Below are 20,420 nucleotides of genomic sequence, written 5' to 3'. Positions count from 1 at the left end.
TCATCCTTAAGTAGCTTATGGCTTTGTGAGGTTTCATTAATAAAGACTTCAAAAGCTACAGACATGTTTACAACAAATACATACAAATTATGAATGTCTCTGTAGTTTCTAGCAGCTCCCACAGGTGGAAATCTTGCCCTCCCAATTTGTTTTCCTCTGGGAAATTTTATGTCAGAAGTAATTGACTTGCATGTTCTATACTTACGTCTGAATGACCATTTAATTTCTGGTGAGAGTGGGTGAATCCCTCCTGGCCATGGCCAATAAATTGTACAAATTCCTTGCCAGGACTTTGGTAGAGTTTTAAAACCATGTATGCTACAAGTTCACCATAAACCATCAGGTAATTTGATGCCTTCAGTGTTATATGCCAGGGCTTGGGCAACATTCTTTAAAGTGGAAGTGCCATTCTGTTGGGCTGTCTGCCCTGTACAGACTTGCATTCCCACACCCCAAGCTGCTTCATCATTAACTGGATCAATACAAGAAACACCACTTGTGTAATGGGGCTGTTAATGTCCTTTGAAAAGATATTAGGGCATTGGAGTGTTCCTGCATAATAGTGAGATCAAATGCAATAATGTGATTCACCCACTGGTCAGTACTTAGAGCACAGGAAAAAGCAGATATCCTTTACCTCCATGGATCTTTAAGGAGGAAATTCAACAATTTTATTTTACAGGCCAACATTTTTGATCGCATGCAGCTTGGGCTGAACAAGAGTTGTGCTTTCCCAATTTGTCCCTCCCCCATTTGTAGCATAAAAAGATTATAAAAGATGCAAAAGGAGCAAAAGGAGCAAAAGTCCAACAGAAATCATGGTTGCTTAAAAGTAATAAGTCCACAAAGATTTTTTTTTTTAAGTTCATCAAGAAGTTCCAAGAGTCTGACGATCTCCACTTATGAGGAGTCCAAGAACCTTTCCTTTGCACAAGGAGAGTAGCTTTGGGTAGTCAGCAAAATCTGGAATGGGCCCTCCCAGGTTGGATCAAGAGTCTTGTGGTGGAACTTTTAAGCAGCACAAATTCTCCCAGCTGGAATGGATGGATCTGGTCAGTCAAAGGATCGGTAGCCCCCACCACCTTCCAGAGTTCTCTGTGCTGTTTCTGTAAGGATAGAAACAGTTTGGCAGTTAGTTCATCCACCCCCCCCTCGCCAACCATAGATGCTTTGAGATGGCAGGAAGGCCATCCCTTTGTGAGTCCTTGGCCTAGAAGAACCTCCTGGAAGTTTCCACATAGGCTCCAGGAGCAAGCCAGTCTACAATAGCTTAAGTACCACAATGTCCTTTTAGATGTAGTTGTTGAGCTGGAAGATGAAGAAAAGCACATGGGACAACCAGTTGCCCATTAGGAACTATCCAGAAGGAACCGTTCCAAGAAGCATCATAGAGATTGCAGGTAGCAGTCCCAGCATCTGAAAGAAACTTCTCATAAGCAATAGCACAGGAACTTGAAACAGGTGCAAAAACTGAAAGACACAAGATTGTTGAGCAGCCTTCTTAGCAACCTCTTCAGCAAAGTGATTGCCTTTAGTAATAAAAGGAGATGTGCATCTAAAGGTGAAACAACCAGGCCTTTGAGAGCAATGTAGTGGCCTGAGGTAGTAAAGAATCTCAGCTTTCATAAGGCACCTGTAGCATGGCAAACACCATATGTCGGTGAAGATATTAACAGTTTTGTCTCTGGCAATACAACAAGCTTGAATTAAGGCAGTAAGTTCAGCTGCTTGGGCCCCCAAGAAGGTGGCAAGGGTTCTGCCCAGCAGATGAAAATAAAATAAAATTGCAGCCTCTGTTAAATGTACTCTGTCAACCAAAAATTCTTTCTTTTATTGAAAGAATTTACCATAATTTTCCAAAAATCTCAGCCAGTTTCTGTTTAGGGGGAAAAAAAAAAAGCTTATTTCTTACCCATTCCAAGTTGAATTGAGAGCTTTCCGGCATCCCAAGCCTGTAGGAATTTTTCTTTAAGTAAGCTTGTTGTACGATCCTGAGAGGGAACAGTCCAGCTGCTCCTGTGATTGTGTTGGCTGTTTTCAGTTGTGCTAGCTTCTCATGTTGTTTTGTGATTCCATTTTTCTGCAGTCTAGTTGATTTATTCACAAAGTGGGTAGCCTAAGGTATCCCTCCCATGCCCATACACTCCCTTTCTTAAATACCTCTTTCTCCATCCAGCAAAGCGTCTACAGTTCAGAGCACCCGCACAATTGCAGGTCCTGCACTCCCACTCTGTTTCCTATGGCGCCTCCCTGGAGGACACAAGACTGGAGTCAGGTCATCCTCATCCCTTCGGAAGTAGGACAGGAGTGGTAGATCAAGGGAAGGGGTGCAGGGTATAGTCTTTTCAACCATCATCTGGGTGACTCATTGCTCAGCCACATCAGCCCACAGGACCCAAAAGTCCATTTGGTGGGGATGGTTCTGCTCAGTTTGTACTCAGACTGCCCCCAGCAGTCTTGAGTCAAAAGGAGCCCCACTGTGACCACCTCTCCTTCTGTGAAAGGTGTCCAATGTATTTGTTCACTTCCCTGTGCACAATATGACCACTCTCGTTTGGCCATCCCCTGCTGGATGGACAGGGTTACCTGGTCTCACAACCAGACCATGAGCCCCAACTGGCTCCTCAGGGGTGCGCTCTTCCCTTGTACCATTCCCTACCTTATGTTCTCTCCCAAGGGACTACCAGCTAACACTTACCCCTCCTGGCTCCTCGGTTGTCTGCCTCCTCCGAAGACGTGTGGGTGAAGTTACCCTGTGCCAACAAGCGTGTTCTGTGACTGAGGCAGGCCGATCCAAGCCCTGAGGGGTGCCACACTGCAATCCTGGATGAGCCCTCAAATTGTTGCCTAGAAACTCAGGCACCCTGTGTTTGGCTTGGAGCTGATAAAAACTTGGTCCCTGAATTTGGGAGAGAAACTAACTTTGCAAAGTGGCTTTTTGCCTACCTGAAAACACAAATCACATAGTAATTCAGGCAAAAGCAAAAGCCTTTAGTGGGGGGGGCAAGTCCTTTTATAGGGTACAGAGACAAATGATACATTTGGTATACGTGATACGTCATAAAGCAAGTAATCAAACAATAAATGACATTGATTACATGTGAGAATTGAACAATAGAAAACATTGAATCTAGATAACATTCCACAAGTGGCAAATTTATGGGTTCTGTTACTCCCTTTCCCAGCTGGGTTTGTATCATCTTAAAACTTTCAAGTGTATTCAAGGACTCAGAATATGCTCTTTATTGTTTAGTTGCTAAAAAGGCTAGTTTTTGCACATGAAAGAAAGGGTTTTGGGTAAAAGGAAAACATGGTTTCTTGAACTTGAAAAGAAGGTATGGATGCCATGCTTAAATGCTAATATCACCTTTTTAAAAAAGCTAATAATGCCTAAAAATTCCAGGTAACAGGAATAGGATGGGGTTGAAAACTGATAGAGTTTTTGGCTAAAATAACAGAGCAGGGGCTGATGGTTTCTAGTATTAGAAAATCAGGGCTAGGACTCTGAATGGCAGGTTCTGATCTGATATAATAGTATCTAGAAGTTGAATAGAAGGCTTGGAACTGCAATTATGACATAGTTGTCAGCTGTCCAGTATGTTCTTGCTGGCAGAAAAGGTTTACTAGCGAGCCCCCAGATCAGAGTCAAACACATTAGATATGTGAATTTTTAAGCCATTGGAGTTGAGTGGCTAATAAATTTAAATAAATAAAAGAAAAATCTCATTTGAACATTTTTTTTTCAGTATAGACATTGCAACAAAATCAATTTTTGCTGCTAACAGAATTGCTAGTAGAATGAGTTAGGACTTAATTCCTTATCTGCCCTGCAGCTCTCTGCAGTACCATCTATCGCAGATCTTGAAAGAAACAAAAAACAATGGAGAAAGGAGAAAATTCCATAGGAAGTCTGCTTGCATTATGTTAGATTTTCCCTAATATATTGGCAGTATTATTTGTTGCCGTTATATTCATTTCATACAATTCTGACTAGGTAGCACTTAGAGTGTCTAAAAATAAAAAACTAACAGTTAAGGTACAGATGATTAGTAACTCTACAGGTATTCCTAGCAAACAATTTGGCTTTCACTGGAGATAGTAGTTCTTAAGTTCTTTGGTTTAAAGAAACCCTTTCATGTGACTGTCATAATATCTTTAAGCATTGCAGAGAATGATGACATACATTCAGAATTCAGTTGAAAAAAATGAAATAATAGGCTTTTTCATGTGAGATGCTATCACAGCATTTTGACTACACCATCATTCTTTGTAAACTGGCACTGTTATATCAGAATGTATTTAATATATCTTAATAGGAGATCTTTCAGAGATACCTTCCCCCCCCCAGTGGTTTTGTCCAAGGGGAGTCCAAGGATAAGTTACTAGAATTTCCTTTATTTTATCCAATAACCAAAATTCTTCAATCAGAATAGAAAGCTGCTTAAAACAATAAAATGAACAGGAAAAGAGTAAAATACTATTAATGAAAATAAAACTATATTAAGCCACAATCTCGTTATAACAGTAGGAGTCATTTAACATCTTAACAATAAAAGTACTTGTGTGAAGTGAAATAACATAGTATGGATTAAAGAAGTGCTTACTCATTAAACTTTACATTTAATTTTGTAAATTAAATACATTATTAACCTTCATTTTTACCTACTAAATCAGGATTATTATTATTTTATAAAGCTTCTTGCAGATGTAAAAGATTCAGACTATAATCAGTATTGTTAATCCTAAAGATTGTAAATTACTTATTTTTGCAGGGAGACATTGTACATTGGTTGGCTTGTGCTCTATATGCTGCTTGCCGTAAAAGTATAGTGCCCACTGTAGGAAGTAGTTTGATGAAAGGAAATTGTGTCTCACTGACCAGAATTCTGCGTTCAGCAAAGTTAAGGTATTGTTAATTTTTAAAAAAACGTTCTCTATGCTATTCTGGTTTAAGGTTGCAATAGAAATATTAAATTCAGTTCAAACCTAGTATGAATGAATGCCTAGTCTTATTATCTACCCTGAGATAAGCAACATGGTGCCTTCAGCTGATATGACTAGCAACTCCATGTGGGAATTGCAATAGACCTGGTATCTGCACTCTGGTTAATATAACATAATCACGATTATTTAATAATTGTTGCCAAAATCAAGCCACATTTTCACCATTTTTGTTGTGATGTTAATATCATGGTTATATAAACAGGCAAGTGTAATGTATGTACTGTTTCTTATTAAGGATCATAAGTAGCATGGAAAAGAGTGGTATAGTAATTATATTAACTAAGTTAATAGATCACACTAAGCCATGCTGTGTTCTAAGGAATAAGAAACAATGATTTGCTTTATGGCAAAACCATTACAGTAACCCATAAGCCACAATAATTAAATTTGTACAATATGGTAAGCCAAAAGCAAATAAAATTTTGGCTGAAGGTCGTTGTTAAGAATAGCACAGAAACCTTGACCTTGTTTTTTATTAGGCAATCCAAAGAAAGAATGATATAATGGTTAATATATTGGAAACAGGATTTAAATTCAAAACCTATTTATAATAGTAGGTGATTTGGCCAGGTAATTAAATATTAAGCCATAATGTGATTTCTCTGTTTTTGACTTAGCGTATAGTCTGAATTCATCTGTTTTTAGTGTATTCAATAAACCATTGTTCAACAAATCAAGGCTAAGTACATTGAGTGATCTTAATCACCATTTCTCACACTAGCCTATTTTACAGGATTATAATTGCCTGGTTCAGATATTCATGTTTACCTAATGACTATGATATTAATATAGTGCCTTCATATTATTTCACATACTTTTAAACACAGCAGTTTTAGTGACGTCTTTTTGAACTTTCAGCTGTGTTCATTAAATCATATCAAGTGATGTGCATCTATAAATGCATTCTGAATGACATAGGAGTTATAAAATAGGCTGAGAATGTCTGCAGAAATTAAATAAAGCTATAATTTAATTTTCTTTTAAGCTTAATTCAGTTTTTTAGTAAAATGAAAAAGTGGATGGACATGTCAAACCTGTGCCAAGAATTTCGAGAGAGAGTGGAGAAGTTGGAGAGAAACTTTGAAGTGTCCACAGTAATATTCAAGAAGTATACCCCAATCTTTTTAAATATATTTAAAAATCCTTATGAAGAGCAACCTAAGTTTCAAAGAAGCAGGAAACAGAGGTAAGGTGTTCAGAGGCTTTCAGATATTTTCGATTTAGTGTTACTAAAAAAATAAAGGGATCAGTGGAGGTATAATCTTATGAAATTTCTCTGGTGTCTCTCTTGACAGAATCCAGGCACATTCTTCTCAATAATATAGTTGAGAATGTAAATGGAACCATTTAATGTTGTGATATTGTATGCTACAAAAATATGGAGACAGTAGAGTTGGTAGCAGTGTTGACCAGATGCTTGAACATAGCAAAATGCTGTGTGTATCTTAAGTTGCTATAGTAATTTATGGCCCTCACTTCTTGAATTTCATAGAATCTAAATCTTCTGTGTGACATTCAGTACTTTCTGAATAATAATTTAGAACTAAAATGAGTCTTTTCTTCCAATAGACGGGTACCCTGTACTGTTAAAGATCTATTCAACTTCTGCTGGACCCTATTTGTCTACACAAAAGGTAACTGATAATGGTTTAACTTTATTCCCTGATTTTTGTTAAATATTTTAGCTGTGTGGTTATAATTGACTTGATGTATTCTGTTCCAAAGGTAATTTCAGTATGATTGGAGATGATCTAGTGAACTCATACCATTTACTTTTATGCTGCTTGGATATGATTTTTGCAAATGCATTTTTGTGTCCATATAAAAAAGATTTACTAAATCCATCTTTCAAAGGTATGTTCCTGATTCCCTTTCCCCCACTACAATGCAAAATTTTCATCTGTTTTTGAAAATGATTATGTATGAATTTTATGGAATCTTTCTTCTTTTTAAAAAAAGGTTTGCCAGAAGACTTCCACACAACTGACTTCAAAGCTTCTGAAAGGCCACCATGCATTATTGCCACACTGTGTGAATTACATGATGGACTTTTGGTAGACGCCAAAGGCATAAAAGAACATTATTTTAAGCCATATATTTCAAAGCTCTATGATAGGAAGGTATACAAACAGAAGTAATTACTAAACATTTAATTGTGTTTAAGGGTTTCATTGTTAGTAGAAACCGTATTTTAGTGGAATGTTGTTCATTTTAAATGAATGCTTGGAAATCTACTGTCAGAGATTAGCTATGAACCACGATCTTTTAACTCTTCTATGTTCTAGCACTTCACTTTGTTTGCTACAATTACCTTCTCCCAGAAAACGTTTTTCTGCTGACTTTGACTAGAAGTTAAAAACCCTCTGCCTGTTGTACCTCTCTGTGATATCAGGGAATTCAACTCTTACAAGCAACCTTTGTACTAACACCATTACACAGTCTTAGTGCATTACAGTATGGCACTTTCACCAACATGACATTTTCCAGATGTATAGACTTCCCAACATTCTCCAACAGGATTGCCATAGCTGAGAATTTTGGGAGTTCAAGACAATAAATCTTAGCGCTTAGGTTGGATTTTGCAATATAAATAGTTAAAATTAAAGAAATGTTAGTTCTGGTAGTGATGATTTCTGTACTGAAGACATGAAGAAATAATGCATCTGTTTCTAAAATCACAGTGGTGGTTCAGTTTAGTAATAGATTATTGCAGTCCAGATCTGATGTCCAAAGAGGTGGGCTTAAACAATCTTACTCAGTTTTTGATTTAGCAAAATAGTAGCAGGTCTCTAGGAGCACATTTACACATTTACACTTCACAATAAAGTATTAATTCTGACATATTAAACCAGAAATTTATGAGCATGGTGTGAGTGGATAAAGAAGTTAGGAAGCCAGAATTAAATATCACTTTCTTTTATGTCCAATCCAGGAACTTAGTTTAATTACTTCATAATAAGTCGACTGAAAACTCCCTTTAAAAATAACAATAACAGACATTTCAATCTCCTAATTATTTGCTAGGGTGAAGCTAGCAAATGGTAGCTTTTTGACATCTTGATCCAACATGATGCTTGTTGTGCATATTGTGTTTTGATAAGCCAAGATTGAGGGCTTACAGTGACATTCCCATGTAATCTTGATCTCATATAAGCTAGATACTGTATATAGGATTTTTTGTGTGGTTATGCTTTGTTTAGACTACCTAATGAAATATTTGGTTGGAAAATGTTCATCCCAATACATAGGGCTTAGAGAAGGGAGTTATGTGATGGTATTTTCTGAGTAATTACTACATGAAGGTACAAGTTCTCCTTGTGTTTCAGAAAAGCACATTATAACATAAATTTATTTTAGTTGGCAAATAAAAGAACACTGTTAACTGCTATATATTTGTTTGATAATCAATAGAGGAATACATTTCTGGCTGTTATTGGTTCTGAATAGATAATAGCTTCTGTACAAAGTTGCATGAACTACAACAAACTACTTAGGCTGTCAGAAAATGTCTTCTTTTTGCTTATCTGCTTTTGTTGAACTACTGCTTTTCTAATGATTGTCTTGTAGATTTTAAAAGGAGATTGTCTTTTGGATCTTAGTAACTTTGTAAACAACAAGTAAGTGCTTTATTTAATCATGCTGTTTAAAATATAGTGTTAAAATATTCTGAAAATGGCTCTTCTGTGTGATTTTAGGGTACAAATTAGATTGATTTTGGATAACAAGTGCAGTAACTGTTAGAATAATTGCTCATTGGATTTTTAAAATTAATGTTTTTACTGTTGTCTCTGGGGCTACCAAGTGAATTGCTATTGTGGAGTGTTTATACATGTTAGGTGAGACCATATTGTAATTACCCTGAACAGGCAAGGGGTAGGATTTAGGCAATTTAAGTTAGATTTCTAGTCCTAGAGATAAAGAAACTTTGGAAGAACCCCATTTAATCAGGGAGTTTCCAGCACCATGGAAAGAACATTGGAGTTTTAAAGGCCTTTATATAATACCAATTGCAGGTGCTTCATTTCCCCTGCTACCACATTAATGGATTCCTTTTAAAAACTCAGCAGAGAAGAAAAGGAAGAATATGAGTGTGAGTGTAAGTTAATCAGGAAAAATAGGTCAAAGTTATATATTGCTTGTTTTTCAGCAAAGCCCTGAATAAAGAATATGAAGAGTATGTTCTCACAAAAGGTGATTTTGATGAAAGGGTTTTCTTGGGGGCAGATGCAGAAGAAGAAATTGGAACACCTCAAAAATGTGCAGCTATACCATCTGGGAATATAAGAGCTCATGTTGAATGTCATCTTCAGCAGCATTTTGAGGTAACTTAAGTTTTGTTTCAGACAAGTTGTTATAGCGTTAAAGAGCAACTGTGATGAAATATTTTTAGTTTACTGTAGTCATTCATCAACTCTGACATGGCAAGCAGTTGTAAGTTTTTTTGAAAAAAGAAATTCTTCCTGAAGTGCTCTCAGATGAACTGCTGGAATAGTTCATCTGTTTTTAGTGTGGATAAATGAATATTACTGCCAAGTATGTGGAAAGTATGTTGAACTTACTGTAAGACTATCATTTTATTTCAGTCTTCTATTTTAATAACTTGAGGATAAATTGCTTCTTCTGAAGCTAAATTTGTATATCAACTAATTTAGTATTTCAGTTTTCATGTTTTTGGAATGGTCCAGATATAATTCACAAATTAGAATATTCTGAAACTTTGATTCAAGGCATTTATTTTAGATTACAAGCATCAATATGCTAACTGTTGAGAATATCACATCCATGAAAATCAAAGCTTGTGATGGATTTTGAGAAGGCAGGTAACTGTATTGGAAAAGGAGATGTAGGAGGTATATATCATTAAGGTTTATTTCCACCATGATGAATAGAGGTTTGTCATGCTATCTGGAAACAATCATTTTACAGGTCATACAGAATTCATGGTGCATGTTACTGAGAGATTTGGGGGTTAGTGTGAGGAATAGTAGTAGTATTCTCTGCCCCCTTCAGAATACCTGAAGCTAATTTGTTTTTAGCACTAAAGATCTGCCATGGGAAAGTCTGAGAATGAATCTTTTGTGATGCTGTAATACCATGTCACTTTGTGGAACTTTGCACAATATCAATGATTTCTGAATTGCTGTTTGTATTTGTTGAAATTTATATAGTGATATTGGATTATGCAGTTGTTGTCCTGATTACCAGGAAACACACTGAGACAATGACTTGGTCTCTAATATTTATTAGTAGTACTTAACAAGAATCCTAACAAACTGAGGAAGGGTGGGAAAACCCAGCCATATAAACCCCAAAGGTTAAGGCGGTCCCGATCTGTGTCTCTTTGAATGGCTGAACAGTTCCTCAGTGCTACGCGTGCGCTTGACAGTCTGGGTGGGAGCCCCCTGCTCGCCATCCTTACTCATGACAGTTGTAATCTGAATGTTCATACAATTGTGTAGTTAAGTCATTGGCTAAACAATTGAAATAAGATTTATTTTGACTTTCAGAAAAGGTCCTTTGCACCATCAACCCCTTTAACTGGTAGGAGTTATCTGAAAGAGAAGGAATCAGTCATTACTCCAGTTGCTTCTGCAACACAGAGTGTGAGCCGGTTACAAAGTATTGTAGCAGGGTTGAAAAATGCACCAAGTGAACAGCTTGTAGCTATTTTTGAGTAAGTGGTATTTGCATTTGCATTCTATGTTGCTCATATCTATAGAACTTCTCTCTTCTCATCTTCCTGATGATATTTTAGTACATTTGATATTTTATTTGATAATAACCATGCTGTGTTTCCTGAATTGTAACCTCAAATATTAGATGGCAAATTACTTGAAATTTTAGAGATTTTGAAAAGCAGTTTGCAATGATTTATTGAGATTCTTGCTATTGAAAGAACAAACTAGAATTTTGACTGGTTGTGTTTAAAGGAGCTCTTTGTATCATGGCTGAGAAACACAATTATTTTTCTACTCATTAATTTGTGAAGGTCAGTTTTTCTGTTCAGATTCTCAAATATGTATTATAAATAACAGCAAATATAGAAGCAATAGAATTTGAAAAAGTGAAAACTGGAGATACAGATCTTTTTCTGGGCAAGAAAATGTTTTGCTCATGATTTGAATGTTTTGCTGTAAATGTTAGGCAGATTGTATGGTGGACAAAGGAGCATAGATCTGCAAATTAGTATTTCAGAAACCAAGGTATGTTGTGTTTGACCTAACTTTGCTTACATCAAGTGGTATGCAATGTTAATGAGTGTGAATATAATGCTTCACTTAAGCACCCATTTGTTAAAATGATTTTGACAGATTTCTTGGTTGTAAAGTTTATTATTTTTAAGAATATTGTATCACTTATTAGTTTGAAATACATATTAAATGTTCTATATTAAACAAGATACTATTTGCCAATCATGTTTAAAAATATGTCTTTTTAATGCTCCACTACAGATCATGTATACGGAATCCTATGGAAAATATCCTGAAAGGAGTGAAAAAGATGGGTGAAATTTTCTGTCAGAACTATACTCTGTCAACCAGTGATCAACCAGTATGCCACATAGGTAAGATTAGGAGAAAAAATGATATATTTCAAAGCCAAAGCTGTTAAAAGCATCTTTCTCTCTTTGGTCTGAGAGATAAATGAGAGTTAATTAATAGTTAATTGCACAGAACATAAGGAATTACATCTTGTTGTTCCCTTTCTTGATGAAAGGAACAAATGCTCCCATAAAAATACAAACTTTCCTTCATAGATGACTCTGATTTTTTTCTATTTACACATTACAACTTTGAAGATATAAAGTGTTCCAAGAGCAGACTTAAATCAAAACATTCTGCTCCAGAACTTAAATATTCCTCTGAAGAATCTGGAAATGAAATGATTCCTCTAAAGTTGTTTATTCTAATGAAAATCCTTGTCTAGAATTTTCTCTAGAAAATTGGTTCCTTTCTGATAGCTCTCTAGAAATAAACTACACATAATTATCGATTTTCTAGAGACAGACAGGATTAAAGACACTAATTCTGGAGTCAGGCGACCTCTAAATCTAATAAATGATAATTAATGATGTTTTTCTTCTAGTTATAATTCTTGTATCTTTCCTTTTTAAGTTAAAGATTGGCAGTTGAAATGACCCCAAACTTCTACCTATCCCAGTCTTCTGATTTTACAATGGTCTTCATGGTGCCTATGAGAACATGAAAGAAAAACATTACTGTAGTACTATCTTTCTGTTCATGTTTCTGAGCAAGTAGGCAGATTTATTTATTTGTTTAAATTTATATCACCGCCTATCTCCCCCAACGGGGGACTCTGGGTGGTTTACAATAAAAGATTTTGTACAGAGGTACAAAATCTTTTATTGTACAGATGTTTGGAGTACAGAGGTATTCAAAATTGATTTAATCAATTTTGAATACCTCTGTACTCCAAACCAGAAGGAATCTGCATTATATGTGCCACTATTCTCTTTCAGATCCTAGTGTGATCAACTTTGAAATATGTCACAGTGCCTTTTTATTATTTGTCAAATCTGACACATATATTTATCCACTGCTTTGATACTGGATTTTTCTAACTACTGTTAAATATCTTCTGCATTTACAGCCCTATCCTGTACTCATTTACTCGAAAAGTAAATGCTATTATAATTAATAGGATTTGTCTTTTGATAATTCTACATAGAACTGCAGTCTTTAAGGTCTGAAGCTTTTAATGCTTTCTTGATCAATATAAAGTCACATACTCTGTTACAGAAAAATTACAGATAAGCTGGACAAGCTATTAAGTGTTAACATTATCAGTGTTTGGCTTACATTTCAGATTTTGCTCTTCACCGATTAAAATTGGCAGAAATTTTGTATTATAAAAGTTTGGAGACTATAATGATACAAGAAAAACGAAGGCTGCCTGGCAAAGACATCTCTGTAAGTTCAGAACTATAGAAAAAAATACAAGATAACATTCTTTTCTTAAAAAAAAATTAAAACAAGGCTTTAGAATTCACTGGTTATTTGCTGTAATTGTTTTTTCCTTCTGAAGACAGAATTTGGCTTAAAATGTATAATCTTATACAAATTTGTTTGTTTATTTATCAAATTTTATCACCGCCCATCTCCCCCCAAAAGGGGGACACAAGTTTCTTTGGTGGAGCACATGCTTTTCACTAAGAAGAGCTTGGAAATAATTTTAAGCCCCTGTGGTTAGAAGGTCTGGGAAAAACTGGAGACCCTGAAAAGTATTTTTCAAGAAGCAACAATGATGTAGTTGAACTAAAGATCAATATAAAGTAACAAGCATATTAGTCTTCCTTTATATCATTTTCCATCCAGTTCATTCACCATATTATCCTTTAGATAATAATATCTTCTTACTGAGGATGAAAGGTTCATTTAAATAGGCCCCACCTATATAAAGTTCCTAGGGAGGAAGTACTCTGAACAACAGTGTTAATCAATTTATTAGAAACTTCATTTTATATATGTACTAATTTATCAGTTCTAGAAGATTTTAATCTTCAATCAATAGCAAGTTTTATTGTATAAATAGAATTTTGGATTATTTGAGAAATATAATTTAAGAACATCATAAAAATAAAGCATCATAAAATATCATTTTCATTTAAAGTCATTACATTTTGCAAATAAATGCTGCAAAGTCCAAGTTAAAATTCAAAGAATGCAAAAAAAATGGTGTGTGATCTAACTGATCCCACTTTTTTTTTTTCAGATATAAAAATATTTGCTCTTGCTGTATCACTAGAATAATTTCCAGGGAGACAATTTTATTGATCAGTTGCAGCAAAAATATTAAAGATTCCATTTGCTGTATTGTTGGAAAGCAAATTCTCCCTTTGCAATGAGTTGCAGCTCCAGCTCCTTAACTAATTATTTGAAAATAATTTGTTTTTCTCTATTACCTTATTTATTTACCCACAGTCCTCATTTTGTTTTTCCAAGTCTTTAATGGCTGTTCATTTATTTTCTAAGAATATGTTATCCACTGTAATTGCTGACATAACTGCTTGGCTTCCTGTACTCCCTCTCAGAGTGCTCCCTCTATTTTTCTCCTTGCTCGTATCTCTCCCAGTCCTCCTGTGTAGCTTGCAGATGTAAATAAAAAATACCTACCTGTTTTTCCTTCAAGGCCAGTTAGTAAGCTTCACAGAATTGTTCTACTTCCTTTAGGTTGGCAGTTCCAACTGTTGTAATTTCCCTACTTTCCCAGTTAGAGATTGGCAGGGCATGTGCCATACTTTTTAACTGTAAAGAACCCATCTTAGCAGCATCCTTTAGGTAAAATATTTCTTTGCTTTCTCCAAACTTTTGCAATAATTTGTCCATTACTTTCTCAAGGATATTTTTCCTCCTCAATTTATTGTAGTGTCTTGGATCCTGCCAACTATGCCAATTATGTCACAGTGAGGGTCAGAAAATACCTCCAGTGCCTTTTGTTGTTCTTGTTAGCCTGAAACTCAGACGTGTGGAAACAAATGCAGGTTTACAACCTTCATTGTCTATTTCCTGAACTTAAGACCATTCATTTACACACTTGTGCTTATCCACCCTACTCAAAGACCAGCTGGCCAGGCTAGATTTCCAGAAGAATTAAGGCATGATGCCCACAGTGCATGATACTTCATTCTGTATGATAGCTCCATTGGTCTATCAAAGATGTTTAGTCCCATCTTGGCACTTTTCTCACATCTTCTGGTACTTTTCATAGAATATTTTTGCTTCATCCAGTTCACGTGTGAATTATCTGTTATTTTGGGAAATATATTTTGTTGTGAAAAATGTTCTTGTGTCATCTTCAGAGCTACGATTCTCTATGTGCTACATGAACTGAAATATTCCTGAACAAATTTTTAAGCCTTTTGAGTGGGTTTCACATACTCCCTCTTTCACATACACAAATATATGGCATAAAACTACACATTCTCATGTTATCATGGCTTTCTGTAACTACAGACATTATCTGCTAGTGAACATAACTTGGCATTAATAATAAAACAGTTATAGCATGATTAATACCCTCCTTTCTCATTCAAGTGAAGTAATACAATAAAATAGAATATATGATTTCAGAGCAAAGAAATCAGTGATATTGTGCTAAAGTTCTGTTGTTTCTCACAAATTATGAAGGATTCTAAAATACCTCTTTTGGATGCTGTGTTGGTAGCTTTGTTGGCAGGGCCGTTGTACTTAAAGATGCAACACTACATTCAGATATTAAAAAAAGACATCCCGATTTAGCCTTCAAGAAGGCTCACAATTAACATCATGAATTATATAAATGCTGCCATAGAGTAACATTAAAAAATTAACACAATGTGTGCCTTTGCACTTTAAATGTTTGATTTTTTAGTGGGTCATTCAGGCAGCAGTTACCATTTTTTCATTAAATGGAATGAAGGGATGGAACACCAAATTGCAATTCAGAGTTCATAATAATTGAGAAATATCTGTAACATGGAGTTTAAAAATTTTATCTTAAAGGGATATTTTTAATCAGTGACCCAGCTGTGGTCTTACACAAAGACAGTGAACTAATGTGTGTGAAAAATTAATTATGTTCTGTACTAATGATTTGATTATTTTGTAACAATAATTGAAGCAAAACTGATCTCTCAATTAGCAATACTGCATTAACATTTTTCTAAGAAATTGATGTTTTGGGATTCTGTTACTAATTATTCAGCAAATGAGTAAACGGCACCAATTGCTTCTTTGCACCAGTGCTTAACCCAGTCTGCTTCACTGCAGTATGACTATTGGTGCTGGGTTGTAACACTTCATCAGCTGGGGCTCCCTTATGTTCAAGAGAACTATCGTGATCTCTCTATGGTGTTAGAATTTCCCATGAAACCTAGCCTCAGATTATTCCAAAGAATTGATTCAGTATTCCAAGTATCTTTAAGAGTTTAGAAATGAATGGCATTTTTTGTACAATTGTAGGTTATAAATATTTTCTTCTTCTTTCTAGACCATTTTAGAGCAAGATATTTTCCATTGCTCCTTGGTTGCATGTTGTTTTGAAATAGTGCTCTTTGCATATCGTTCACCAAGAACTTTTCCCTGGATCATTGATGTTCTTAATGTCAGGCCATTCTATTTCTACAAGGTGAGCACAGGAAAAGCATTGATCTTTAGACAAGGTGACTTTAGCTTTTCTCAAGTTGTCAAGCAGCAAGCCCAGTTTTGCTTCACTTGTCGTTCAGTAATAGGTAGCAACCAGTTCTAGCTCTTATTGTATGTATCAGTGTAATCCACAGTTGTTACATTGATACTAAATTACTAAAGTTTTACTAAAATGATGTGCAGTATCAACCAACACCAAGAAGGAATTAACAAGACTAACAAAAGAGGCATAACTGGATTACAGTTGACTTGCATTACAGGTAGTCCTCACTTAACTAACCTATTTGGGACCGGCAACTCCTCCACGAAGTGAAGAGGTCGCTAAGTGGGAAATCACATGACCCTGACTGTGCTTTCTGGCTAGAAAGAGAGAAGACTCAGTTTCACCACTCCCCCACCCTTTGGAATGCTCGAGTGCCTGCTTACTGTCTTGTATACATCAAAAGCAATGCCAGCACTGAGGGGGAAGCAAGCAGTTGCTGTAGGCAATCTCTCCTTTGCCTGACCCTTTCCTGCTGCTGGCTGGAAAGAAAAAAACACAGGTCAGGCACAGGACAATGCATACTGACTGTAATGGTGATTATATGACTGAGGGATGCTGCAAAGGTTGTAAATGGTTGTAAATTGGCCATAAAGTTATTTTTTCAGTACTGTCTAGCTTTGAGTAGTTGGTGAGGACTACCTGTAGTTAAATCTACCAAATTATATACAGATTAGTTTAATGATAATAACAGCCCTTATTCTATATAATCCTGAACTCTTACCATAAAATTGATGTAGTGTATATGTATACACATTTTTATGGAAACCATTGGCATGGTTGAGATCTGCAAGAAAGTGGTTCTACATAACAGGCCTTTTTAAAACCATTCTGGGGAAAACATATTTTAAAAGATAATTTGCTGTGAAAAATCACAGAAATGTACAAATCTGCAAAATGAAACTCACGTAAAATGTTTTGTGCTCCTACATTGGGGTAGATAAATATTAGTTACTTAGATTTGCATTATGTGTGTATGTGACCAAACTACTTTTTGCACTCAAGGTGATTGAAGTATTGATTCGTTCAGAAGAAGGACTCTCAAGAGATATGGTAAAACACCTCAACAGCATTGAGGAACAGATACTTGAAAGCCGAGCCTGGAGAGAAGACTCTGTTCTTTGGGATGCCCTTCAGGCCTCAGGAGATGAGGTTCCAAGCTGTGAAGAAGTATGCTGTCAGGCAAACAATTTATATTTAACGCATGGAAATTACTCTGATACATACATAATTTTCATTTGAAATACTGGAAATACTGTCTGATTAAAAAATTTAAGACTCAATTCCTTGTATTAAAAATATGACTTACACAGTAATGGAATTATAAAACAGTATTATTTTTTACCTTTTGAAATTATTACCTTTTCTTCCCCAGGTAATATTTCCATGTAATTTTGAAACAGGAAATGGAGAAAGAGGACTAGGATATCTTCCCATGATGCCAGCATCTCCTATAATGCACCCCAGAGTAAAAGAGGTTCGGACAAATCTTGAGGGCAATCTTAGACAAGGTAAGTTGAATTATATTTGGTGTCTAAAAGAACTTCTACGTAGGTATGGTGATAGAATTGGATCTAATTAAAATCCAGAAGAAAAGCATTTCAGTGTTTTCTTTCTAAAAACCATAGAACTGTCATGAGCGCTGATGGTAAGCAGGAAGGGGCCCCTATCCAGGGGGGAAAACTCATGCGTAGTACTGAGGAGTTAAGCAGCCATCCAAAGAGACACAGATCAGACCTGCCTTGACTTTTGAGGTTTATCTGTCTGGGTTTTTCCCACGCTTCTTCAGTTTGTTAGGATTTTCTGTCTTATGTAGCAGTAATAAACACTGGAGACCTATTCCTCGTCTCAGCGTGGTTCCTGACTGTTAGGACAAGAACTAAGATTTTTTAGCTCAATTTCATTAGCACTGTATTATTTCTGCACATAAATACTGGTTGTAGAAAGCATTCAAAGAAAATCTGGAGAGGATATGAGCCTAGAAATAAGAAAACTAGAATGTGAAAAGAGAACTGGTTATTTTGTAACTAAGCTTGTTTGAAAGGTCATCTCCATCCATATCTCTACAGTGACATACCAAGGTGGGGGGGAGGCAGTAAGGGGGCGTTACTGTTGAGAACAATGAGGAGGCTAGTGGCAGGTGTGGATTTGGGTTGATGCTGCTAGTTCATCAATCAGCTATTTTGGCAGTTGGTGTGGTACAGCAGTGACAAGGGGAAAAATGTACCTTGAAGTCAGTTTTGACTCCTGGCAACTACCCCCTGCAGTTTTTCTTGGCAGCATTTTTCAGACGTGGCTTGTTAGTTCTTTCTTCTTAGGGCTGAGAGAAGTGACTGGCCCAAAGTTACCCAGCTGGCTTGTACCTAAGGCAGGACTAGAACTCCCAGTCTCCTGGGTTCTAATCTGATACCTTAACCACTACACCAAGCTGGCTCTCAGGGACAGAGGAAGGGGTATTAAAAATGATCTGCTCTGGGTGTCAAATATCCTAGGTGTGCCACTGCTTCTCCACATGTATCATTCTAGTGTTGGCCTTCCTTTCCTAGACCCTGTAACAAACCGAGGTGTCTATTTTGGCCCCACATCTACACCAGTTGCATTTTCAGAGGCCCCAACAAGTACACATTCAAGATTAAAGGTGCCTTCACATGCTTTTCAAATATGATATAGGCATCATCTGCTGGCAATGCCCCTCTGGATTCTATATGAGACAGATGGGACAGATTTTTCCCAAACGAATGAATGGATACAAATTTGACATCAGGACTCAAAATAAGGACAAAGTAATATCTGAGCGTTTCAACCTCCCAAGGCATTCTATGGCAGACCTTAAAGTGACTGTTTTGGAAAAAACAAGACTTTAGTAGCACAATTGAAGAGATTGCTGAACTCACATACATCAAAAGTTTTCAAGCAATCTCAGGAGCTCTCAACACAATGGGTTTAACACATTCCAATTGTTAATTGATATGGTACTTGTAATCTTTCTCACATGTAACTTGCATCAGTATAACCACCCTGCTCCCCCTGCCCAATCCCAGGTTAAATCCTACATCAGTCTAACTACTCTATGCATCTGATGAAGTGAGCAGCAGCTCACAAAAGCTTGTACCTTTTAATAAAATGTGTTAGAGAAAGCGCAACCAGACTGAGATGAGAATAATTGGTATCAGGAGATGGATTCTAAAGCCATATCAAAGGAGGCCAAGTGATAGTCATGTTTTTCACTGCCACTGGCACCCCTGCTGCCTATTTAAAGATGGAGGTAGGACTACCTTCCATTACTGTTAGAATATACCTTACATTGTTGGGCCACTATAAGAAATTAGAAAGCCTTCAAGAATCCCATCTTGCCAAATCTGTTTTCTCCATTACACAGCTGGAAACCAGCAGACTAAACTTTTGTCACCCATTTTACAAATGTATTCCCTACCGTCTTTGGGAGAACTCAGAACTAATAGAGAAAATATTAGAGATTGGCTTTTTGAAAGGGATGCTAATAAAGGTGCAATTGCGGTACAATCATCCAAATTTTCATCCTGGTACTATCCTGGTACGTGTGGGGGAGATGGGCAGTGATAAAAATATGATAGATAGGTAGATAGATAGATAGATAGATAGATAGATAGATAGATAGATAGATAGATAGATAGATAGATAGATAGATAACATAGAAGCCTCTCCCAGTACCTGGTTAACATAACGAGTGCATCACTGAGAAGGGCTTAAACATCCCTTCGCCTGCAGACCATGCCCTCTGCATATCGCAAAGGGAGGTTTTGTAAGCTCCCTGTTGAACAACACCTCTGTCCTTGTGTTGGTCAAGTGAAGGATGTTATCTGTTATGTCCTCCACTGCCCAATTTACAATGCGATCAGGGCCAAATTATTAACAGCGGATGAACTCAAGGGCTCTGATGTTGAAAAACTGATTTATCTTGTTGCAGATGTGTTTCCAACTGTTAGCAACCAAGTTGCTACTTTTGCTCTGCTCTCATTTAAACTTAGGAAGAAATATTTAAGTTCTTAGTTGTAGCTCTGGCTCTATTTTATTGTAACCTTTTTATATTTAATGCTTCCTTTATTATTTTATTTTATAATTTCATCATTTTATTGTTTTAATGTTATTATATTTTATTGTATTTTATTGCATTCTTATGTTATGACCTGTGGTTACAACAATAAACTTCACTACTATACTGCCACTGGGGGGGGGGGAAATCTTCCAAAGGA

The 20,420-nt window shown here is 36.2% G+C and overlaps 1 protein-coding gene across 1 annotated transcript in view; it reads left to right on the top strand.

Annotated features, from left to right (window-relative positions):
- Window positions 1–20,420, top strand: part of RBL1 (RB transcriptional corepressor like 1) — a 37,654-nt gene that overhangs the window by 2,562 nt on the left and 14,672 nt on the right. The window contains exons 2-14 of the mRNA XM_063297250.1: window positions 4,773–4,906; window positions 5,990–6,190; window positions 6,574–6,638; window positions 6,730–6,858; window positions 6,964–7,124; window positions 8,572–8,621; window positions 9,152–9,326; window positions 10,512–10,678; window positions 11,457–11,569; window positions 12,832–12,935; window positions 15,994–16,131; window positions 17,194–17,358; window positions 17,564–17,699. Coding sequence (XP_063153320.1) covers window positions 4,773–4,906; window positions 5,990–6,190; window positions 6,574–6,638; window positions 6,730–6,858; window positions 6,964–7,124; window positions 8,572–8,621; window positions 9,152–9,326; window positions 10,512–10,678; window positions 11,457–11,569; window positions 12,832–12,935; window positions 15,994–16,131; window positions 17,194–17,358; window positions 17,564–17,699 — 1,738 coding nt within the window. The remainder of the gene's footprint in view (window positions 1–4,772; window positions 4,907–5,989; window positions 6,191–6,573; window positions 6,639–6,729; window positions 6,859–6,963; window positions 7,125–8,571; window positions 8,622–9,151; window positions 9,327–10,511; window positions 10,679–11,456; window positions 11,570–12,831; window positions 12,936–15,993; window positions 16,132–17,193; window positions 17,359–17,563; window positions 17,700–20,420) is intronic.

Source organism: Candoia aspera, chromosome 3 (genome assembly GCF_035149785.1).
Source record: "Candoia aspera isolate rCanAsp1 chromosome 3, rCanAsp1.hap2, whole genome shotgun sequence".
Lineage (NCBI taxonomy): Eukaryota > Metazoa > Chordata > Lepidosauria > Squamata > Boidae > Candoia > Candoia aspera.
The sequence above is the reverse complement of the archived record's forward strand: the minus strand, read 5'-3'. Positions and strand labels throughout refer to the sequence as shown.